The 25,858-nt window shown below is 40.2% G+C and overlaps 1 protein-coding gene across 6 annotated transcripts in view; it reads left to right on the forward strand.

Moving 5' to 3' along the window:
* Positions 1 to 7,887: 7,887 nt before the first annotated feature.
* LOC113051456 (PHD finger protein 21A-like) overlaps positions 7,888 to 25,858 on the forward strand; it is a 30,007-nt gene continuing 12,036 nt past the window's right edge. For 2 of the 6 annotated variants that reach the window (XM_026215219.1, XM_026215222.1), the window contains exons 1-6: positions 7,888 to 8,161; positions 19,635 to 19,689; positions 20,210 to 20,299; positions 21,470 to 21,502; positions 21,609 to 21,674; positions 24,310 to 24,459. In XM_026215219.1, coding sequence (XP_026071004.1) covers positions 19,660 to 19,689; positions 20,210 to 20,299; positions 21,470 to 21,502; positions 21,609 to 21,674; positions 24,310 to 24,459 — 369 coding nt within the window. In that variant the 5' untranslated portion in view covers positions 7,888 to 8,161; positions 19,635 to 19,659. The remainder of the gene's footprint in view (positions 8,162 to 19,634; positions 19,690 to 20,209; positions 20,300 to 21,469; positions 21,503 to 21,608; positions 21,675 to 24,309; positions 24,460 to 25,858) is intronic. The other 4 variants (XM_026215221.1, XM_026215225.1, XM_026215220.1 and 1 more) reach the window with 3 other exon arrangements.

Genomic DNA, 25,858 nt, shown 5'->3' on the forward strand with positions numbered 1-25,858 from the left:
TAAAAAAATTATAATCACATTTTGTCGCTTTGCAGCCGGAAAATGACTTGTAAACTCAGTCAGGTGAGGCTTATCACTTTCTCAATGGCACACAAGGCCATTTGATTTTCATTTGTGTTAAGATGTGGCCATTTTGATCAGCTCAGCATGAATGGAGCTTTCCTGGAGCATTTCAGTCCTTGGTAGTGCAACTGAAGCAAACAATCAGTGAATGGAAAGGCACTGTGAAAAGATCTCCAGGATAAAGTTGTGTATGGACAACAAATCAAAAAAATTCAAAGGTTTTATCAATGCCTAGAAGCACAGTGAAGTCTATTGTTAAGATTGGAAGGTATCTGGCACAACACAGACCCTCCCTGGATCAGGACGTCGCTCCTAACTGGATGAAAGAGTCAGAAGGAAACTGATCAGAGAGGCGACCAAGAGGCCTACAGCAACTCTGAAGCAGCTGCAGGAATTTATGACAAAGAGTGGTGATTGTGTGCATATTACAACAATATCACAAATTCTCCACAGATGTGGCTTGTGTATGGGAAGGTTGGAAGAAAAAAGCCCCTCCTCAAAAAAAAGGCCACATGCAGTCACGAGTCACGGCTGAGCTTTGCAAAACACAACTTGAAGATTCTGAGGCAGATGAGACTAAAATGGGATTATTTGGCCTCAACAAAATATATTTCTGGCAGAAATCCAATATAGCTCACCATCCAAATATCAGCATTCCTCCAGTAAAGTATGGAGGTGGTAATGTCCTGTTATGAGGGTGTTTCTCTGCAGCAGGGACTGGAGAACTTGTCAGGATAGAAGGAAGAATGGATGGGGCAAAACACCATCAAGTTTTTGAGGACGTTTTGCTGCCCTCTGCCAGAAAGTTATCAATGGGAAGAAGGTTTACCTTCCAACATGACAATGACCCAAAACACACAGCAAAACTGAGCACACAGTGGCTGAAGGAGAACAATGTATTACATTGAATGCACACAGACTGAAGTAGTTTAAGACTTTGGTTCTGTTAATTGTGATGATTTTGGCTCATATTTAACAAAAACCCACCAATTCACAACAATCTCAACAAATTAAAATACTTCATAATATATATATATATATATATATATATATATATATATATATTTATATATTTTAGTCAAATGTTGGCCTTCTGGAAAGTATGTTAATTTACTGTACATTCAATTCAATTCAAGTTCACTTTTTTCGATACAAATCATTGCAAAGCAAAGCAAGTACATGTACTCAATACTTGGTAGGGGCTCCTTTTGCTTTAATTACTTCCTCACTTCGGTGTGGCGTCAATGTGATCAGTTTGTGGCACTGCTGAGGTGGTCTGGAAGCCCAGGTTTCTTTGACAGTTGCCTTCAGCTCATCTGCATTTTTTGGTCTCTTGTTTCTCTTTTTCCTCTTGAAAATAGTCCACAGATTCTCTATGGGGTTCAGGTCTGGTGAGTTTGCTTGCCAGACAAGCACACCAACACCATGGTTATTTAAAGGGATAGTTCACATTCGAATTAATTTTTGGTATGTTTTAGCTTACCCCAAGGACATCCAAGATGAAGGTGTCTTTGTTTCTGCAGTAGTTTCCATTTTGATATTTTTAGGTCAAACTGTTCTTGTCTGTGACTCATAAAATGGAGGTCTATGGTCACCACCTCAAAGAGCATGCACAGAGGAGTCCAAATTAAACAATTCCCCATCGTAAGTACACATTGATGACCTAAGACACGAAACGAGCGGTCTTTGTAAGAAAACGAACAGTATTTATACTGTTTTCACCTCTTGTACACAACCACGTCCAACTAATCTGAAGGCGTGCGCTCAAAAACACAATTTGAGTTGAATTACTGAAATAAATGAACTTTTCCACATTTATTGAGATGCGCCTGTACATCCCAAGACTGAAAGCTGAAATTAAAGCAAAAGGTGGTTCAACAAAATACTGACATAAGTGTTTTTCTTTTTTTCAACCTTCAGTTCTGTTTTTTTTTCTGTTTTTCAGACGTTTCAGACATCTTTCATGTTATAAGTTGCACTGAGTAAATAAAGCTGGCAAAAACAAAACCTCTGTCCATCTTCATTTCAGACGGCAAAGCAAACACAGCAAACACATCCCTTTATTTTAAAGAGGGGCATTTATTTTCTATACCCATTGTAGATTACTGTAATTCAACTCTATAAAGCTATGCAAGCTGTTTCCTTAATATTTTACAGTGTAACAGTGAAAACATTCATTCTTTTCTCTTTTTTTTTACTTTCTTAACTGTTACAGCTTTATTTCTTATCCAACAATCATGACAGAACTTCAACATACTTCAATTAAAAAAGAGAGCATATAAAAGCAGGCAAACAGGCAGACAGTGATTACTGGGTATATAAAAGGCAGAAACATACAGTATGCAAAAAGGGCTCTGTGGTAAGGAAGATGGAAGGAAACCATCTCTTTTCCTAATTCTATCTCTCCTTTTCATCTGTGTGTAGTAAGGTCAGAAGGTTTGTGTCAGCGAGTGGAGTTCAGAGTGAAGGATGTGGTCATCCTGATGAGAGGTTTAAGGCAGCAGTGGTTCAGCTATAGCTTCAGCATAGATGTCAGATCACAGCACCCTCAGCAGCTGAACATAGTTTGCTTACTCTGTGCCACTCAAACTAACACCACACACAGTGGTAGTGGTAAAGCATAGCTTTATTGAGTTTGCCTGTCATGATGTTGTGTTTATTGAGTTGAATTAACAATAGGGCCCATCTGTAGCGCCAATCATTAAGGCCCCACCACGTCAAGTCATTAGTGGACCTTTTCTGTAAATTCCATGCATTACCATTAGAAATTGAAATGTCACTTTTGAATCTGCATTTTGAATTTTAGTCATTCAGCTTAAGTGGACTGGGCACATGGAGCAAATAAAAACACAGCGTCATCATCCCCACAGATTTTTGGGTTAGTTTAGTTTGATTATTAACTTGATGGATGTATATTGCTTTTTTTTGTGTGTGATTGAATAAACTATATAATCGCTTAAGGGTTGGGACGTAGCCCAGTAGAAATATGTCAATCTTTTTGCGCGTCATGATGTATGCTTATCATTTAAACGCGTTCTAAGCATTGTGGTTTAAAATAAACAAATGTAAATGTTCAGGAACATAAAGCAGTGGGACAGAATTCATTTTGGTAAATCATAGCTAGCGTTACCGTTTCAGCCTGATATGCGCGGCATGCACCTGCACATACAGCGCCTAAGTAAACTTGAGTTCTTTAAAGTCATCTGTGTTTTACATGAATGTTAATATTTAAAAGATAAAACAGTAGTAGGCTTCTGCTATATGAGATCCTGGCATTATGATGATTTCTTGAAAGGATAGTTCACCCAAACGTTTTAATACTGTCATCATTTATACTCAGCCTCAAGTTGTTCTAAACCTGTATGAATTTCTTCGTTTTCCTTAACATACAAAAAAACATTTTGAGGAATGCTCGTAAGCAGAAAGTTTCTGGTCCCCATTGACTCCAATAGTGTATGTTTTTCATTTTTTCCATTTATTTTACTTTTATTTCTTTCATACTATGCATTCTTTCATGCTAAGTCGTGGAGGCCCAAAAACTGTTTGGTTACCAGTATTGTTCCGACTATGTTCTTTTGCATTCAACAGCAGAATGAATCTCATGCGGGTTTAGTACAACAACAGAATTTTCATTTTTGTGTGAACTATTCCTATATGGTAACCATAAAGTTTACTACTTTAGTTAACATGAACTAAGCATGAACCACACTTCTACAGCATTTATATATATATATATACACTGTATATATATAAACTATTGTGATGGGTGGGCCCTTCAATAAGCTATAGCCTCGGGCCCAGTGACATTATATCTCACTATTGCAGTTCAGCTGTCAGAGGAAAATATGTATCTGCTTGCTAAGTCAAATGTTGAATACTGTTGCTCTGTTTCAAGTGAGAATACTATCTCAAGAGCCATTTATGAGCACTATTCATTTACAGCAAAGCTTTAAGCTAATAAGTGTACACTATCTCCAGGCTCACAGTGTCTTAGACACAAATATTTTAACAATTATGGAAAGATGAACCTCTGTCTGACCAACTGAGATCTGCTGTGTGCTTTTTTGTTGTATTACAGCACACAGTGTATAGAGCACTGTTTATATGAGCACTGTTTTCTGTTTGCTTTTCGGCTCTAGAAATGGTGACACTACATGAGACCTAAGTCAGATAAATAGAAATGAAGAAAATAAAATAAAATAGAACAGAAAAAGGAGAATATATATTGTTTTAGAAGAAGTCTCTTATGCTCACCGAGGTTGCTTTTTTAAAATTTAAGAATACAAATTAAAAACAATCATATTTTGAGATGAAATTAATAATAATTTAATCATTATAACCATTTTCCATTTGAATATGATTTATTCCTGTGATAACAAAGATGAACTTTTAGCAGCTACACATTGTAAAAAATGTTTTGTTGACACAACTTGACTTGGTCAAGTCATCTTAGTTAAGTTTAGCCAACATTAGGAGTTAAGTTCACTCAACTTATTTGTATTTGTTGAAATAACTTGCAGTAAATTGAGCCAAAGTACTGTATCAATTTTATTCGTAATGGTAAACACAAATATGGACTGGCAGCGGTGCTTCAGATATTAATGTCATTCTGTGTTGCTAACGATAATGAGATCACACTAAAAAGTAACTTATATGTACACTTTTTTTTAAATCTATTTACCAACATTAACTTATCTTTCTGCTCACGTCTCGACAGCTCGGTGTCTAACACACTGTATAGTTAGCAAAAATGTGCCTGGCAGTGCGTGTGGCTCCTGATTACTAATCAAGTTTGTCAAATTTGATAGCCTGAAATCAATATGCCGTTGGTGAGCGCAAACGAAACAATCCTAATTTTTACATGAAAGAAAGCACAAATCAGGGTATACTTATTATTTGCGGTCCATAAAAATCCACCTTTAGTCATTCAAATAAGAGCTCCTTTGTCTTTTTCCTCGCATCAGAAACTCGTTTGTCTGTGTTTTTGGGTGCAATGCATCTGTTAAAAAAAAAAAAATGCTGAGAGTTTCAATTTTGCAGTTGTGTTGATTTCATAAAAAAATCTGGTTCCAGGTACATCTCTTCTTGTCAAAGCAAGCAATCGAGTCTAGGAAACTCAAAAAGTTAAGTTGTGATGTTGAGGAAAAATTACTTTCTTATGTCAATTGGACTTGATTAATGGTTGTGAAAACATGAAAATTTTAGTTTAACCACTATGTTTTAAAGTTGACTTAACAAAAAAAACGTATTATTTTTTGCTTATTAATTGATTAGATTAGATTAAATTAGATTAGATTCAAATTTATTGTCACTGCACCGAAATGCAGTTAGCATCTAACCAAAAGTGCAATAAGCAGTAAGTACAGAATATACAAGGTCTACAATATTTACAATAACTAAATCATGACGTAGAGTTTCTGGCACATGCACATTATGCAGAAAATTTATAGAAACTATGTTTTGTAGTTATATGTACAGATATGGTGCTCAAGTAACATTTCTTATTATTATCACTGTTAAAAACAGTTTTTGTGGAAACTTTATTTTTTTTTGGATTCTTTGATTACTATAAATATAAATCCTTTGTAACATTATAAATGTCTTCACTGTTACTTTTGATCTGTTTAATGCACCTTTGCTGAAGAAAGGAACTAATTAAATCTTTCTGACCTCAAACGTTTCACTGGTAAAGCGTTTTATACTGTACAACGCAATACAAAATACTCTACAATTTTAATACTCTGTATAAAACAGCAAACTATAGCTATAGATATAGATTATAGATAGATGCAACATGACAGCTGTTAGAAAGAAGCTGGTTGTGACTGACCTTTACTGATCATGTGTTTCAGTATTTTGTTTGTTAGGGTGTCATGCATCTACTACATAATGACAGTGTAAATTACACTGTCTGTGAATGAGATGCTAAGCACCTTATCATGTGTCCTTTCATTAACTCTGAGAGTCTCCTTTGCTCTTTACTTTATGTAAACACATGTTGACAAAAAGAATGTCTGACTCAGTCTCTGGCAGCGTGGGACTTCTGGACAAATGAAGTCTTGATTAGTTCAGTCACCCCGGATTAGTCTGGAGTGCAGAAATCCATTTTTATACTATATCAATGTTTTTTTCACAAAGATCTCAGACGCAGCAGCCAATCACAATCAGCAATGAGGTCCAATGACACAAGAGCTGAAGAGGATGAGTCACTGACTTCCAGCTGATATTTCATTGTGTTGGATGAAATAAAAAAAGATAAACAGCAGAAGCTACTGAGGATTCTGAAGGCTGCCATCATGCACTGCTGTGCGATGGATAGTAGGGTCGAGGACCTTAGCAAGCATTGCGTATTCCTAGCTACTTGTGCACTTTGGTAAGAAAGAGTCTCCTAGGAATGTCTATGTTAAGTAAATGCAATCAAACAGTAGATATTCATGCATATCCCAAAACTGAAAACAACTAATTTCACTGACCTCACTCCCGGAAATGTTGTATTGTATATAAGACCGATTGCACACAGGCCTCCTCAACTCACTGGGCCTCCAAACAAAGAGTGCAAATAAAATGAACAGGGAAACATCAGATAATGCCTCTGAAATTAAACACAAATAAAGAGCTGATACAGTTCTATTCATTAGAACATCAATAGCTTGTTTTCCATTATTGGCTGGTCTTTTTGTTTACATTTACAACCATAAAAAAAAACGTAATTTCATCTGGTATATACATTTCAATTGCTTTAGCATGTTATGCGTGTAGTGAATCGACAGTGATGTCATTCTCCTGTTCTGTATTTCATTATTAAATGGATTTAAAAATGTTGAGGCTTGTACTTCTTGATCTTTTCATGCGGAGTGATAATTCAAAGCGAACTGCGATGACTCAGTGGTGCTGAAGACAGAGAGTGTGGACCAGTTTAGGAGGCAAAGGCCTAGAAAAGAGAACGGTGTTGAGAGAGCAGGCTCGACCGCTCACAAACACAGCGCTCTGTCTCCCCCCACCGTTCACTGCACGCGACGGGTGCCACTTAAAAAATACAAAAAATGGTCACAACATATCTGGCAGTGTTGACAAATAAATAAATAAAAGTAACTGTGGGTAAATTGGTTTGCATTCACTAAACACTGATTATATAAGATTACAGCATACAGAACTATTTCACAATATACAGGAAAAGTATTACCTGAAGGAAGTAACTTTAATGCATATCAGAGCATTTGTACAAGACGTCACTTAAGCTACATCAACCAGGAAAATACATGACGTACATGCAAAATTATTAGAAATTAAAATGCTTTTGAAATAAATGATTAAAACACTTTTGTGTTTATTGCAATGTGAAAGCTGTGTTTGAATATGTCTTAACAACTCGGTTTACCTAAATTATCATGGATACGACATAACAAATAAAAATAGCGTAAAGTACCGTCATATTACTGAATACTTCAGTGATCTCTTTTCTGTTGTGCTAACAATATCTCTGGCACACACTGGATGCACATTATGGTAACTTCACTCAACATGAGTTTCGCTGAGTTTACATCCGGGACTTTTCCCTAGGCAATGGGGGGCGCACTACAACCGTTCCTTAGGCAAAGTGAAATAAATTCGCCGCACCGTTACATAAACTAGTTCTCTTCTCCTGAGTGTTCTTTCGCGCTTGCCAATCATTCTTTCGCCCCGGTTTGCGACAATATTAAATTAATTTCCAACGTGACGAATAATGTGCTCTGTTTGACGAGTTATTTTGTGCGTTATACGGCCTGGTTTTGCTGTCCCATTATCTCTCCCCGGCGCGCATTGATACACCGAGCGCACAAGCAGGGGGGTGAATGGGATGGAAGAAGAGTTCTTGTTTTGTATATCAGTTTCTGTCTTTTTATGTATTTTTGGTTAAAAAATCAAGCGAACAAAGCGAAGATTCCTTCTTTTATACTGTTCAAAACTTTAAGGCGCTAAAGGGGGCAAATTCATCCGCGGGATAGGGTTGTAGTGGTGAAATGCTCGGCTGTTTGTAGATATATATTTAAATAATTGGTGAGTGTGTGTGTAAGTGTTTGAAGATCGGGGTTTGACTGCTGGAGGAGTGTGTACAAGGGTAAGTGCCCCTCGGTTTTTCCATCTTTATTTTGTGAACTTTTGGGAGCGGTATCTTTGAACTGTTTTCGTGTTCTTTTTGTGATTGTGTTGGTAGTGATTTGAGTGGATGTGAAAGCGCAGAACCAGCGCAGGGGGGTTTTGTTCATTTCTCTTTATTGTAGGAGTTGCGGGAGAGAGAGAGAGAGTGCGGCTGCAGTCAACGAAACCTTATAACTTACACCCGTTACACAATGCCGCGAAACGCCATATAAACGACACTTGGTCAGCAGAACTGCGCTAATATGGATGAAAATGTGATTCCAGCGCGTGCTGTAGTTTTCACACCATGCCGTGAAACACTCATAGGATGCCATTATAAATGCACTTTCCGGTTATATCTCCATTCACGAGAGCAAGGGACGAGATCTCGAGCAATAAACCTGATAAAGTGTGTGTGTCTGTGTAGTGTTGATGTGTTGATCTCGAGCAGCTTGTGCAGTGTTGAGCTAACGTTACTGTTATTGTTAAGAGCCGCTAGGCGTCAAGACGTGTGATTAGGAAAGATCTTCTTCCCCAGTTCTTGTTCTCGGCACCACGCCTTGACATATCGGCACAAACGCGAGCTCGCTGCAATAAAGTCTCCTTAAATCAATTCTCTGATCAGGTGGAGGAAGTTGTAGGCCCTGTGTAGTGAGTTTGATGTGTGATTGTGTGAGTATATAAAGTAATGGAGCTGTTTCCGGTGTGGATGCGCTGGAACGCTAATGATGCTGATGCTGATGATGCTGATGACCTTTCTCAAGCTTTCAGATGGAGAGCAGGCCGTCAAGAGCTCCTGTCTCACTCTCTCAGTGTGTTTCACAAGGCTGTGTGTCTTTTTTTTTTTTTTTTTTTTTTTTTTGTATTAGTACTGTTTTGCTTATTGGGCCTGGTGCTGTATAGCCGTCAAACAGTTTGGTTGTTCCTCATCACAATATAACCCTTTTTTTTTTTACGCTTGAAATTGCTACATGTGACACGATATTAAAGAACTCTTTTCGGTTATGTCATGTTTTATTCATGTGTAGCTATGCTCTTTCATTATCAACTATGTTGACTTAAGCCATTTCTTCTCTCCACCTGCTTTTGCGATATTTTTTTTCCACCCATATTCAACCGGTTCAACTTGTGTTAATTAACGTTTCGGTCTATGATGTGTAATGAATTCATTGAGTTATATTTTCCCAATGCGTTATCTAATAATTCAATTTCATAATTTTGTTTGAAATAATACTTTTAGTTTTACAGTTATTTGTACACAGTTGTATTGTATGTAAATAAAATGTAAAAGATTTCCGTGTTCACCTCGAGGTCAGTGCTGTTCTCTAGTGGTCGACCGATATGTGTTTTTTTGACAGCAGATGCCAATATCGTGGAAAGAATGGGGGTCGATAGCCGATATAAAGCTAATATGATTTGTAAAAAAATTATTAATATTTAAGAAACTTCAAATCATTTGACAATGGATTAAAAAATAAATGTGTAAAATAAACATACTTAGACTTTAGATGACAGTATTTTTCACAAATAAATAAATATTTAATAAAAAAAATATAATAAAAAGGAAGTAAACATTTTAATCAACAGGGCACTCATTGGGGAATGCATTGAGAACATTGCATTGACAACGCAATCACGTTGGAAACACACTTCACAAGATCTCACAGCTGAACTGGACTAAGTTTGCAAGGTTTCTAAAATTACATTTTCATTTTGTAAATTATATAAATTCATATTCGGTTAATGCTGACGGCAAACGAGAAAGTATTTTAATGTTTGCCTTTCTATTACTAATAATATAAAAGCAATCGTTATAATACTTTTTGTATACATGAATTCCTTTGTTTAACCATTCTATCTGATTATCAGACAGACTTCTATCCGTATTTGACAGAACAATTAACAACGTCAGTAAACAAGAGAGAGAGTGTGAGCACTGTGTGCGCTCAGGCACTGCTGCTCTCAGCGCGGCCAAAATAAAAGTCCCACCTCCAACACATCAGCCAAGCAGAAAAACGTATCGGCCGATGCCGATATTTGAAATATTCCAAATATCGTACCAATACTGTTCTCACTGTACCAATACTGTTCACGCTGCCATCGTGTTACTTTAACATAAAGATGGTGAGTGGATGTGGTGGATGAGTTTTATTTTTTATTCCAAGTCACTTGACCTGGGTGGTTTCAGGGCCCCCTTTTCAGTGTTTTTCTGAGACATTAGGCCCACATATTTACAGCCCTTCCTCCAACCTCTCAAATGTCTGTTTCCCCCAGGAAACAAAAACCATTTAAGGTTTACACATGTTATAGATACTCAGAAGGTGTGTTCATATGCATGAAATCTGTTCATGCTCTTAGCAATGAGGTGACCATGTCCAATATAGTACAAATATGACTTTTTTTTCTCAGCTAAAATGATGCCTTAAGTTTGTTATTAATAACTGTCTCAAGACGCTGGGATAGGCTCCAGCAAACATGGACAGTGGAGCTTCTGAAGAGTTGGCTTATAAACAGATAGACTAATTGATGAAGTGATGCATTGCTAAGGGAACAAAGAATTCATTAAAATGAGTCCTGAATGAAAGTTGAGGAGGAGCATGTTCTTCTAAACCTGTACGACGTGAGGCATCTGAGAAGCCATTTACCTGTCAATTTGGTGAATCCAGCATCCCTCTTTTTGCCCCATCTAGATTTTGATTCTAATATTTCTTCCCTATATTGATAGAGTCCTGCAGTGATAATGTATTTTTGAAGGCCAATAGGATTTTTCCACTGGCTTCTGGGTTATTGCAGAAAATTTTGTTTTTGTTTAAAACATTTTGTTTATCATGATAATCATCACAAATGAAGGCTGAAGTAGCTAAACATAGGCTATAAACTAGGGGTGCACGATCTTATACTCTGTATCGGTATCGCTCCTATTCTGGCGTTTTAATCCGCATCAGAAAGCGGTCAGACGAGACAGATCCAAACCGATATATTCTGTGTATAATATTTCCTGTTATTGTTAAGCACCACAAAAAGCACAAACACATTATAAAGCATCATACATTTTTCGTGAATATTCCAAGTGAATACCAAGCTGTTTAATAGTTTAATGTCAGTTGTTAAATTCAGGTTCACGTAAACTCTTCTCTCCACTGTGGCGGTTCAAAACTGAGGTTACAACAGTCAAGATGATGACACTCTTTTCAAGATAATTCAATGTTCCTATTATTATAATTGATCTGTAGATAAAGATCAAATGTTTAGCATAAAAGGACTTTATCCTGCTGGAGTTTAGTGCTATTTCTAAAGCATTTTACTCTCTCCTGGGTGTCTGTTAGATCACTATACTGGAGTAGAGAGCACTATGAATTGTTCTTTATGTGTGCAGTAACTGAAATTTAAAACTGTTAAAAGGATAGGGTCACTAAACTATTGCACATATAATACATTCCACATCAGTATCTCTTCCCTTTGTGCTTTGAACTTTTCTATGCGGAGAACTGTGCAGTGTGACTAGTGGTCGAACGATGTTGTTGTTTTTTTTTTACATGGAAAGCAGGGTGGCCAAAATAAAGCCGATATTATTTAAATTGAATGTTTAATAAATTTGAAATAATTTGACAATGGATTAAAACAAATTAATGTGTAAAATAAATATACTTTATCCATATCAGACAGAACTGTTAACAACGAACAAGAGTGAGAGTGTGAGCACTGTGCTCTGCTTTCAGCACCGTCAAAATAAAGGCCTCGAACGCATCGGCCAAACAGAAAAACTTATCGGCAGATGCTGATATTTGAAAAATGCTCATTAATAAGTATATTAATGAATATATAAATTCATGTATTTTACATCAATAGAAAGAGCAACATGAAAAGTCTGAGTTATAGTACAGTTATAATTTATCGGCTTTATATACCAACATATGATCTTATGTAATGAAACATATAAAGAGTTTGGTTTCAAAACGCAATAAATCCATTTTGATTAATTTGAGTAAAAATGTGTTTTCTTTAATTCTATGAATTACAGCAATAAAATAAAATTTCATCATGAACAATAACATGAACAACAATATTAAATTAGACCACAGAAATTCCAAAAATGACATTTTACTTCCAAACTTCCAAAAGTGCATTAATCTTTGTCATGTTACTTTCATTTAGTTGATTAGTGCTATGTGCGTTATTAACACAAATAAATGTATACCCTTTGCAGTTACGAATGATGTATTACTCTTATGATCAAAAATGTTGGCATATCCACTGAAAAAAAAAATGCAAGTGATCACGCTGTTGCCTTAATGTCCTGAGGCGTTTTATGCTTGAATTGTTTTATATCTATAGATTTTATTTTAGGCAAGTGGTGATGATTTGAGAAGGCTAAATTGATCAAACATAGGCTCATTGTCTGCTGCGGGCAGCTTGGTCGTTACAAAAAAAAAACTAAAAATAATATTTAACAAACGAAAAAATGCTCCAAATGTTTTTCTAAATTAACTTAATAATGAACTATTTTAATAGCTGAAACAGTGGTATAAGCTGTTTAGGGACTGTTTAGCTGTTCAAATCAGACACTAGCAGCCCTTCCTTCAGACACTGTCAAGATCTGATCAGAATCAGTTTAGAGGGACCAAGTCTGGAAGATTGTGAAGCTAGAGAGAGTCCAGCTGCTTTAGCCAAGGCCAAAGATCAAAAAGGCCAAACTACAGGAGTTGGCCATCCGAGGGGCATGTGATTGCAATTGAGGATAAGACATAAAGCCATGATATATTCAATTTGAAGCCCTTAAAACACTTAATTTAGATATTGTTAATCTTGAGATGTTTTAAGTTTAAATTTCAGCTCATTTTAAGCACCAACACTTTTTCAGTAAGTTACCTTTCTTGTAGAATTGTGCTTCAAATAAATAACTTTTTGTTGAGCAGATTGTTAGTTAATAATTTACAAGTCAATATTGCCTATATGGATAGTAATAAAAAAAAGAAAAGAAAAAAGGAGTGAACTTGCAAAACTGCAGTGTAAAATGTGATGTGAAAAAAAGTTAGGCGCAACAAGCGCAAAAAGTTAATCTAGAGCCCTGGTGGAGTCAACCACGCCCTCCTAAAAAGGCTCGTTCTAACACACCCACATGTCTACGTCACAATGTGGGAAGATTTGCATAATGCCACCCAAATGTTCATGCAAAGAAAGAAGGCGCAATTTTTATTCTCGCTGTTGCCGCCACTGCCATGTTATGTAGAAGCACTGTGTTTTGTTGTGAAAGCAAACTACTTTGTTTTCACTATGATACGCGATGCGCAACTCATAAAAACACAGTACAAGTCATTGTAATCAACAATTATGTCCCCACTGGATGCAACAAATGGCTCGTTTCTAATGTTTTTTTTTTTTGGTTTTGTCTCCTCGTGCAGAGACATGGCATCACAGTATGTTAAGGGACATAACATTTCTGTCACACGCTTGAGGCATTCGGTCAATCACATCGCACTGGATAGCTGGCCAATCACAGGACACCTCGCTTTACAGAACGATGAACTTTGTAAAAATCGACGCATTTCAGTAAGGCGGGAATTAGGGAATCAACAATAATGTACATTATGTGAAAAAGAGTGTGTTTTTTTAATCTTAAACCACATAAACCTATTCCATTACACCAAATACACAAAATAATGTTCATTTTAGCAATGTCATATGACCCCTTTAAAGAATGTTTACTTAGAGTTTACTCCTGCGTCCACTTCTCAGATGTGTGACAATCATATGTTCCTTTTCTCTAAAGAGTAGATCTGAATTAATTTTGCTTCAGACTGTTTACTGAGCCAACAGGTGAGGGTTTTGCATGCCAGTCTGATCAGGCAGGTGTAGTGTGTTTGTGATGATCACTTTGGCTGTTTGCCCTTACTGAATACAGAAGTCCCAGAAAATTCCCCATTTTCTCTACTGTGGGCAATAATAATGCAGGATTTGATGTTTTTAATAGGCAAAAGTTAATCTGCTTCCTGTAGGTTTGTAAATATAAAAATATATATATATATATATATATTCCTTTGGCTACCGTATTTTTCGGACTATAAGTTGCACCTGAGTATAAGTCGCATCAGACCAAAAATACATCATGACGAGGAAAAAAACATATATAAGTCGCACTGGACTATAAGTCGCATTAATTTAGAAGCAAGAACCAAGACGAAACATTACTGTCTGTACTGCTCAGTGCTCCTGTAGCCTCTCACTGAAAACATAGAGCACCCTCTCGCGTCTGGAGATGGTAATGTTTTCTCGGTTCATTTCTCTTGGTTCTTGTCAAATTAATTTTGATAAATTCGCACCTGACTATAAGTCGCAGGACCAGCCAAACTATGAAAAAAAGTGTGACTTATAGTCCGGAAAATACGGTAAATACTTTCCTGAGGCAGATACATCACAGTGACTGGTGCAACTACAGACAGAGGACGCCACTCTGTAGATGAGTGAGAAGCTCTTAGTGTATGGAGTGCCCATCTGGCAGTCTCTGCTTTCATTCCGATGAGAAGAAAGGGATGATCTATGGCAGAGACAGAGACTGATACTATGGCACAAGTACAGAGAACAGCTTAAACAAACTAGACAAAGCAGGGACTGAATTTGCGCTGACATCATCTAATACAACTCTGAAGACATATAAGATAGAGACAGTCCACTTGTAACAGTATGTTACACAGGGTTTTAACTCATAGCAGGTGAGGGCTTTTTCAAACGTGTCTGGCCAAACAATGTATAATTACATCATGGGTAGTTCCAGTTGTGCTGGTTAGACCCTATTCCGGTGTAGGAGCTAATTTGGTTCTCAAAAAAGGCAGTCCAGTACTAAAATCGCACCTAGTTCCTGTGTTGGGAAGACGCCATAAAGTGGGTAGTTCCACAATTAGTTCAGGTACTATGAAAATGTCCCTGCAGTGCGAAAGGCCCTGTAGTGCCTGGCTATAGTCCCACCTTACAATTTTTGATGGAGGCATTGCAACTCTCAACATGGTGGTTATTAAATGAGGTAATTGCTGTTTGTTTAGTGTAGAATGTGCTTGTTATTAGCCTGGATAGGTCTGAAAAATACCCTTTTGTGTGAGTTGACCTTAAAGGGGGGGTGAAATGCTATTTCATGCATACTTGTCACGATAGGTATTGGGGAAAAACACAAAGAGAGGGTAGATCCAAATGCAGGTAAGGGTTTTATTTAAACAGAGGGGTAAATACAAAATAAACAGTCATGAGAGACAAATCAAACAAAAAGGGAACCGGATGAAACGGGGAACTCGGAAGAACGGAAAGGTAGAGGAAGTCAGGTGGAACGAGAGAATGAGACACATAGGGTAAGACAAAGCAAGACTGATGGACCTGAAACACAATGACATCAGACAAGGACTCCGTGACATAGACTAAGACAGACTGGGTATTTATACACAGAAGGATAATTGGGAAACAGGAGACAGGTGGGGTGAACAATCAATCAGGTAACAAGGAGGAAGGTGACCATATAAGGGAACAGGAAGTGATCTGGGACAGGCACCGTGAGAAGGAGGACATCTAGTGGAACCCCGGGGAACAACAACCCAGACACTGTGACAGTACCCCCCCTCTACGGAGCGGCTACCAGACGCTTAAAGACAAAACATGACACAGAGACCAGGAGGGAGGCGGACAGGTGGAGGCTCAGGGGGAGGGACGGAGGGCCAGAAAAGGAACACATGGGGGACAAACACCAGAAATGATACATAAAACCGGGAGATCAGGAGGGAGGAGGACCGGAGGAGGTACAGGGGGAGGGACGGAGGGCCAGACTAAACTAAAGAGAACAGACAGAAACAGAACTCAAAAAACACAAAACATAAGTCCATGAAGGACATGTTGAGGCGTCCACTAGGACGGAGCAGATGACCACCACAGCCGTGTGGTCAAGGCCAGAGCCCTCCAGGGCGGAGCGGAAGACCACCACGTCTCTGTGGTCGAGGCCGGAGTCCACCAGGTCGGAGCAGAAGACCCCCACGTCCTCATGGTCATCACCAGAGTCCCCCAGGGTGGAGCGGACGACCACCACGTCCTCGTGGTCACCGCCAGAGTCCCCCAGGGCGGAGCAGATGACCACCACGTCCTCGTGGTCACCGCCAGAGTCTCCCAGGGCGGAGCCGAAGACCACCACGGCCTTGTGGTCACCGCCTCGGGAACTGTAACGGACACCGCCTCGGGAACAACATCGGGCACCGCCTCGGGAACAACCTCGGGCACCGCCTCGGGAACAGCATCGGGCACCGCCTCGGGAACAGCATCGGGCTCCGCCTCGGGAACAGCATCGGGCTCCGCCTCGGGAACGACCTCGGCCTCGGGAACAGCATCGGGCACCGCCTCGGGAACTGCATCGGGCACCGCCTCGGGAACTGCATCGGGCTCCGCCTCGGGAACAGCATCGGGCTCCGCCTCGGGAACAGCATCGGGCTCCGCCTCGGGAACTGCATCGAGCACCGCCTCGGGAACTGCATCGGGCTCCGCCTCGGGAACTGCATCGGGCTCCGCCTCGGAAACAGCATCGGGCTCCGCCTCGGAAACAGCATCGGGCTCCGCCTCGGGAACTGCATCGGGCACCGCCTCGGAAACAGCATCGGGCACCGCCTCGGGAACTGCATCGGGCTCCGCCTCGGGAACTGCATCGGGCTCCGCCTCGGGAACTGCATCGGGCTCCGCCTCGGAAACAGCATCGGGCACCGCCTCGGGAACAGCATCGGGCACCGCCTCGGGAACAGCATCGGGCACCGCCTCGGGAACAGCATCGGGCTCCGCCTCGGGAACAGCATCGGGCTCCGCCTCGGGAACAGCATCGGGCTCCGCCTCGGGCACCGCCTCGGGAACTGCATCGGGCACCGCCTCGGGAACTGCATCGGGCACCGCCTCGGGAACTGCATCGGGCACCGCCTCGGGAACTGCATCGAGCACCGCCTCGGGAACTGCATCGGGCTCCGCCTCGGGAACTGCATCGGGCTCCGCCTCGGGAACTGCATAGGGCACCGCCTCGGAAACAGCATCGGGCACCGCCTCGGGAACTGCATCGGGAACTGCATCAGGCTTCGCCTCGGGAACTGCATCGGGCTTCGCCTCGGGAACAGCATCGGGCTCCGCCTCGGGAACAGCATCGGGCTCCGCCTCGGGAACAGCATCGGGCACCGCCTCGGAAACTGCATCGGGCACCGCCTCGGAAACTGCATCGAGCACCGCCTCGGGAACTGCATCGAGCACCGCCTCGGGAACTGCATCGGGCTCCGCCTCGGGAACTGCATAGGGCACCGCCTCGGAAACAGCATCGGGCACCGCCTCGGGAACTGCATCGGGAACTGCATCGGGCTTCGCCTCGGGAACTGCATCGGGATTCGCCTCGGGAACTGCATCGGGCACCGCCTCGGGAACAGCCTCGGGTACCGCCTCGGGAACTGCCTCGGGCTCCGCCTCGGGAACAGCAGCTGCCTGTCTCCTCCTCCGCCCTCTACGATGGGGAGTCGGTGGCGTTGAGTCGGCCATCTTGTGCTGTGGTGCTGGGCTGGCGGCCATCTTGGGCTGTGACGCTAGGTTGGCGGCCATCTTGGGCTGTGGGGCTGGGCTGGTGGCCATCTTGGGTTGTGGGGCTGGGTTGGCGGCCATCCTGTGCTGTGGGGTTGGGCTGGCGCCCATCTTGTGCTGTGGGGCTGAGCTGGCAGCCTTGTCTGGACACTCTGGTGTGGTTGTTGCATCCCACTGGGCACGATGGTGCAGGTAATTGGTAAACCCCCAAAAGTCCAGTATCTCTAACCCCTTCATCTCCCATGAAGGTAAAGGATCATCCAGGCAATTATTAAATAAATCCTTTAGTGCTGCATCATTGTAACCTAGCCCGACTGCCATAGTCCAAAACAATTGCGCCAGGCCACCCACCTCACTTCCCTCTTGATGAAGGGTGATTAAGTTCTGGTATCTCCCCCTCCGTTCCTCCATGGTGGCTGGGGAACCGATTCGAAATCCCACACCGCTGGATCTAGGCATGACGGAGTCCTTCTGTCACGATAGGTATTGGGGAAAAACACAAAGAGAGGGTAGATCCAAATGCAGGTAAGGGTTTTATTTAAACAGAGGGGTAAATACAAAATAAACAGTCATGAGAGACAAATCAAACAAAAAGGGAACCGGATGAAACGGGGAACTCGGAAGAACGGAAAGGTAGAGGAAGTCAGGTGGAACGAGAGAATGAGACACATAGGGTAAGACAAAGCAAGACTGATGGACCTGAAACACAATGACATCAGACAAGGACTCCGTGACATAGACTAAGACAGACTGGGTATTTATACACAGAAGGATAATTGGGAAACAGGAGACAGGTGGGGTGAACAATCAATCAGGTAACAAGGAGGAAGGTGACCATATAAGGGAACAGGAAGTGATCTGGGACAGGCACCGTGAGAAGGAGGACATCTAGTGGAACCCCGGGGAACAACAACCCAGACACTGTGACAATACTGAGTTTTTTACACTGTTAAAGAGTTGGATTCCCATGCTAAACATGGACAAAGTTTTAAAAATGAAGTTGTAAGTTTGAAGGAGTATTTCTGTTCCAAAAATACTCCACCGGTTTGTCACAAGTTTCGGAAAGTTTTTTTCGAGTATGGCTCTGTGTGACGTTAGATGGAGCGGAATGTCCTTATATGGGTCCTAAGGGCACGTCTGCCGGAAGAGTTTTATTATGAATATAATAAAACTAAAGACTTTTTGGAGTTATGAAGGATGCAGTACTACTCTATAGGTACTCAAGATTAACAGGATATTGAGTGAAAACGAGCATTTCACCCCCCCCCCCCCTTTAATGAGCACAATTTATGATTTTCTTTCCTGATTTATGTCATTGTAAAATAGATTTCAGTCTTTCCCAATACAAGGGAAAAGAGCTGGATATAGCTGTTAAGGGCCAATATGGCCACCAAGTGAACTAACTTGTCTGCAATCTGTCTCTGTAAATGATGTTCCAGGACATTGTACTAGCTACTTAGATTCACACTGTTTTGGAGACAGTTTTTCAGAGAAGCAATTTGTAGTTCTTCCATTCCAGGAACTTTGATCGTAAAGAATAGTTCACCCAAAAGTAAAAACTCAGTACAAAAAAAAAAAATGTAACACAGGTTTTGGAACAACATGAAGGTAGTGATGACAGAATTTAAATAATTTTTTGGGCTGAACTATCCTTTTAAGTAACTTCACCAAATAAAGAAGAATTGTTTTCTTTTCCAGTAAGCCTCCAGTTTCTGTGTCCTCTAAATTTGAGATTAAATCAGCGACCTTTGCATGCAGCCCAAATCTGTTTTTCACAAAGCTTCTACTTTCTTCTATGTTGTCTGATGTAGATTTGTCAGTCACCGGAGCGCTGCTGTGTGTAAATGTGTGTGCTCCTTACCATCCTCTCTTGTCTATTCCAGCTCCACCCCCCACTCTGCCAGTTGGATGGTGTTCAAGACGGCAGACGCTGGGAAGGTATAGAATAAACCATTGTCCTAAGTGGGGTGCACACATTCTGACACAACCGTAATGGTCACAACTTTATGGTGTTTCATTGGATAGCTAATTAATTGAAGGGTTTTTTTGGACTACAAAGTTTTAGTTTGAAGACGTTTCTTTACAAAAGACTCTCAGAGGCTGGGAAAATAGGAAATGGTTAATGCATGCATCAGCATCATTTGCCCCCAAAGAAGAGTGACAGAGGGAAAAGAACAGGAATGTGTATGTGCAAAAGAGTGCTGTTCAGTTTGATCCATGGTGTTGAGGCAGGATTTGATGAGAGTAGTTCTGATTGAATCAGTACACAGAGATATATCCTACTCACACTGAGCAGATTTACATACACACTTCTACTAGAACACTAACAGATCTGTCATGGCATAGTAATGCACAGTGTGAGACCTCAAAAAGCTCTCTTCTTTTTTTAAAATTTGTAGTTATTCAATAACATCACAATTAATGAAAGAATATCTGCTCTCTTCCTCTTATTCTCCAGGCAGCTGTGTTGGGTTTTGGGAAGAAGAGATCGATGATGGAATTGCAGAATTTACAGGAAGCACTCAAAGTGGAAATCCAGATCCATCAGGTATCCTCTCCACCCTCCCCGCACACCAGATGGATGGAGTGTTTAAAGGGGTCATATTATGCTTTTGTAAAGATCATTATTTGGTGTAACAGACTATGTTGACATGCTTTAATGTTAAAAAAAAAACACATTATTTTTCAAATACTGTACATTATTGTAGGTTCTCTATGCCCCGCCTCTCTCAAATTCATCAATTTCTACAAAGTCCCTCCTTCAGACAAGCACAGTCGGCTCTGATTGGCCAACTGACCCAGTGCATTGTGATTGGCCGAACACCGCAAGCACTCGTCAGAAATGTAACACCCCTTTCCATCATTTCTAAATAAATGTAAAGACAGTTAATAATCTCCTGAGTTTTACCATCAGTTCAAGCCTGAAAGGGGAACAGAGTCACATGACAGACACAGTGATGAAGCTTGTATGTGTTTGCAGTAAACAAGCCACAGACTGTTAAAACAGATGACTCCACTGTGATCATCTCTCTCTCTCTCTCTCTCTCTTTTTCTCTCACACACACGCAACGTGCAAAACTCCGCATTTGAACAGTCAATAGCAAATACTTAAACTAATAACAAAAAATACTTACAGCTGATTCAGAAGCGGCATATTATCGTAGCAAAGTCAGACTGACCTCCTCTCCTAGTGTCCAAAACAGTTGTCCATAAAATGTGTTGCTGTTCTGTTGTAAGTAATCTTATAGATTCCTAAATGTGTGCCTTCTGGAAGGCCAAATAAAGTGCTTTTGCCTAGATACACACATCATCTCCCTGACATGACTGCTTCAACACTAACTGCAGTTACTGAAACCACGCCTTCTTTCTTTGCATGAAAATTTAGGTGGCATTACGCAAATATTTCCACATAGTGACATAGATATGTGGGGTGTGTTTGAACGAGCTGTTTTAGGGGGGCGTGGCGGAGTCTTAACTTTGTTAAAGAATATCTCTTTGGATTTGAGACTTCAGTATTTGCAACTTTGCAACTTTACAGATCTTCTTCATGCACCAAGAGCTTGTAACACTCCAAAGAGAAAGGAAAACTTGAAATCGCATCAAATGACCCCTTTAATTGTTGCAGCTGTAGTACCTTCTTTGTCCTCTAGATGTCACTGCATCGGGCTGTTTTTTTCTACTCATGACAATGCTAAAACTTGCTCTCTCTTTCTTGCAGAAACTCGTGAGCCAGATGAAGCAAGATCCACAGGTGCGTCTCCCTCACTGAATGTGTCTGTTACTGTTTGATCGATACGCTCTCATATACCGGCCGCTGGACTAGTGTATCAGGGAGGAGTGTGTGTGTTTTTGTACAGAATGCAGATCTGAAGCTGCAGCTCCGTGACCTGCAGGCCAAGATCACAGCGCTGAGTGAGCGGCAGGTGAGAGCTGCTCTCTGAGAGAACCCCTGCTGCCGTATCAGTGTTCTCTACGAGCTACACGTGTGTCTTGATCAGTTCAATTACCTGGGGTCTGAAAGTCTTTATCCCGTCGTGTGTCTCAAGAAAACGAGCCGATCTTCTTAGGTTCTGCATCATGCCGTTGTTCTGTGTTGTATTGTGCTGAACATTTGTGGTGTGATTTGTGTGCTGTGGTTTTGTGTTGCCAAATGAACAATTTGCCAACACACACACACGCTCAAATCTATTCTCTCCCCTTTCATTTGACATTTCAATAACTGATGATTAATGTCTGGGGATGATTACATGGCGTACTGTCCTTCGCCTGAGCTTACTGTACAGAACCCGAAGTTCTGTGGAGGAGATGGAGAAAAGATGCGTTGTAGACTGCAAGCGGCAATTTTAATTAGTGTCTCAAAGCTTTTTAAAGGAACAGAGCAGCTGCCATCAATAGGAGAAAAACACACACCTGAGGTCTTTCTGCAGAAAAACACAAGGTCAGCCCTATAATCGCTGTGACCGTCTTAAAGCTTCAGCATTCAGAAATGTACCAACCAGCAGACTTATTTTAACAAAATGCGCTGCCTTCCTCGCTCGCACACATTCTGTGTCAGGTGGAGTTCTCTCAGATCTAAGAGCGTGTGAGTTTAACAGATGGTGGAGGAAGCCTATTAAAGCTGTAATCAGTGAGAGGACTGTGCTGGGCTTGTGTTCATATTCATTAATGTAACTGTCACTCTGTCTTCACTGGTTACAGAATCAGCTCACACTCAGCTGAACACAAACAAGGAAGCTGCATTGAGTAAAGCCAGGCACTCTTACAGCCATCTGAAACTTTTGATATCTCCGTCCTTCTGTCCTCTATTTATGAGTGTTATGGATCCATACTTTTTTAATGTTGCTTTGTGTACACATGCTCATGTGTGTGAATGTATGTGCAAGTTTTTTGAAGCCTGTAACAAGGACAGTGAATGGCTTCAAATAAATTGCATTCGAGGTATGTGAGGAATGATCGTGTCCGCCATTTAGAATCACAGTCTTTTTTCTCAGAAGAGGTTCTTATTTGCACAGTTATAAGGGACTTCAATAAGTGTGCAATATGCAAATTGTTTGTTTATTTTTCATTCCTCTACAAGCAACTTCCATTTCTGTCCCATTCATCTTAATATGATTGTTAATTTGTAAAGAAGCTACTACACGTCATTAAAACATGTCTGTTTTGAAAATGTTTTTCATAACTCTTTTGAGCTTATTATGCAAATTTAAGTGTGTTCTTGTAAATGCTAATGGTCTAGTTCTTTTGTGGGAACCTTTCTAAAATAGAAAATACATTTTGATTGTATTGTAAATGGGAACAGATGAACATTTTAACCGTAGGTGAATTACTGTGCTACTGGCAGCACCAAATAGAATTGTATAATTAATGGTGTTTCCTCACGACTTATCCATCTGCCATTGACTCTTAAAGGGAAAGCGCACCAAAAAATAAAAATTCATATAAATATTTGATATATTGAACAAGATATATTGGAAGAATGCTTAACTGTTTTCGTTCATACAATTAATAGATTCAAACAGACACAAAACACTGAAACAATCTAAATAAGATTTGATTGGGGATGTAACGATTAACCGTGAGCCAGTTGAAAATCGATTCAAATATGTGACGATTCAAATCGGTTGAGTTGACAAACACGGTTCATTTAAGGGTAGGTGTTTATATGAATGCATGTCTGAGGGGAACTGTCTTTATAAAAGTTTAGATGGTTGTTTTTTCTTTTCATCTTGCCTCTGTATAATGCATATTAAAGTTCATAAGTGCAGCGCTGCTTTGTTTACAGCGAAACAAGGAAACGCTTTAAGCGCCACCTGCTGTCAGAGAGTGAATCTGCATCTCATTCAGCTCGTCTGCTGTTGCATGCAAATATTTTTATGTATAGTTTTTTAAAAAGTCAAACCATTCTGTTTTTGCTTCAAATTTCTTAATTATACAACCTAATTTAGATTAAAAACTGCTCATGTTGAATGTATACAGCATCTTTGTTTGGATCTTCATTAAAATGCAGTGGTTGTCTCTCATTTTAAATGGAAAGAGAAATGGAGATTTATTTTATTTGTGTTATTTATTTATTTGATTTGGGGCTTGTTTTAAATTTAGTTTTATTTACATTTAAATTCTATTCTGGCAATTTTATTAATTTTGTTAATTACTGAGGATACGCTTGATTTGAAGAAGCAAACGTAGTGACATACCTTTCCTTTCAGTAGTAACAAACATTGTTCATAGTCACAGCTGATGCTAATGGTAATATATTACTGATAAATGTTCCTGTTATGCCATAATGCTTTTTTTTGACACTTAAGATGTTTTAGAAAGCAGGATACTGTCGGCCCCCTGCCTGAGACAGAAAGTGACAAAGACAGAGTGATGTTCAGCTGTAAGGGACTCCATGTTCCCTCTTGCTGTCAGTGCAAATGAGGCCAAATCCAACATCACAAACTCGCTTATCAACAGCAGACAGAAAGAGAGGGTGTGAGTTAGGGAGATTTCATTGCAGGTTCAAGTGACAGAACACACAATAAATGAACATGCCTTTGTTCTCTCTCTCTCCCTCAGAAAAAGGTGGTGGAGCAGTTAAGGAGAGATCTACTGGTCAAACAGGAAGATATGAAGCTGCAGACACTACAAGCCGATGGGCAAACATCTACCTTGCTCATCACGCAGACACAGACGCCTCTGCCTGCTGCCAGCCTCACTGCTCCACAGGTACACACACAACACACAAGAAGCAGTACAGCAGGACTTCACACAGGACCTCTCTAAAAAGTCATTACCTTGTTTTTGCTGAACATTTAAAGGTTTACTTCACACAAAACTAAAAATAGCTTGTTTGCAGTAATGTGTTTCTGATGACTCAGATGGAGGGCAGGAAGTGAAAAGCACAACTGATGTAATGGAGGTCCGTACTGTACTGGTTTAGACACTATTACAAGACAAAGGTATAAACAGAAAATCACAACATATGTTGGATATGATCCTTAGACATGATCCAACTAACCTTGATTGCAAACAACTATTTCGAAAGTGAATCCTAATTTATATGCTTCTATATAATCACTAAAAAGCTGTCACTCACTCAGTTTTTCACAATCTCCCAATGTTCTGTTCTTATCAACGGAGCTCTCTAAACTGCACAATGAAACTCTTATTTACATTGTGTCTGTGGCATTTAGCAGTGAGTGAATGAGTGAGTGACAGTTGGCAGAGTTAATGTATAGATTTAAATATATCTTTATTATATCTTAATATTTTATTAATAGCTTAACCATTTTCACAAATGAGCATTATCTCACTCTGCTCCCGATTGCAGACGCAGGTTTACAAGCCACTTTTCCTGCGTTTTTTTCCTACTTGTGAACAACACCTTTTGGTACACTATAAAAGCTCCTTGTGGTTTCTCTGTTTGATCGATTTGAGCAACCATAAACGACACAAAACATGCATTTTGAGTTTGTGATTGTGCTTCCTATGTAGAAAATCACTTGCTGCCCTCCATCTGCACAGCAACGCAGTGACGTCAAGCTATGTTGTTCCACACCCGTTTGACAGACTTTCTTTCTGGGATCACAAAAGGAATGAAGACCTGGGCTGTCAAGCTCCAAAATGATAAGCACACACTAAAAGTCTAATAAAAATGGTTCATAGAAATATTATGAGAAATTTTGGAATATCGTTTTGGTTATGCTTTTCTATGTAGTTAGGCTAAGCATGGAAGCTTTCAAGCTTCAAACAGGGGCACCATAAAAGTGGTCCATATGACTCCTGAAGCCATATTATACATTGTGTGAAGAAGTTTAATTTTTGTTATCCACTTGAGATCTACCCTAACTCTCTTTGGCATATTCATGAAAGTCAATGAGAGAAGTCGTTTTTTGAATTGGCTGTTTTGAGTCAGCGGTCTGAATTATTCATTTATGAATCAAACTGATCTTGTGAGACTTGATAGCTACATTTACACACATCCGAGAAATCAAATTGATTTGGCTTAATTGGACTGAAAAACCTTTATGTAAACATCCGAACTCCATCCAAATAACCCAAATCCAAATTAAATTGGAGTGGTGTAGACTTAAAATAATTCAATCAATAGTCAGACATCAGATTC

Source organism: Carassius auratus, chromosome 32, assembly GCF_003368295.1.
Source record: "Carassius auratus strain Wakin chromosome 32, ASM336829v1, whole genome shotgun sequence".
In the NCBI taxonomy this organism is placed as follows: Eukaryota; Metazoa; Chordata; class Actinopteri; order Cypriniformes; family Cyprinidae; genus Carassius; species Carassius auratus.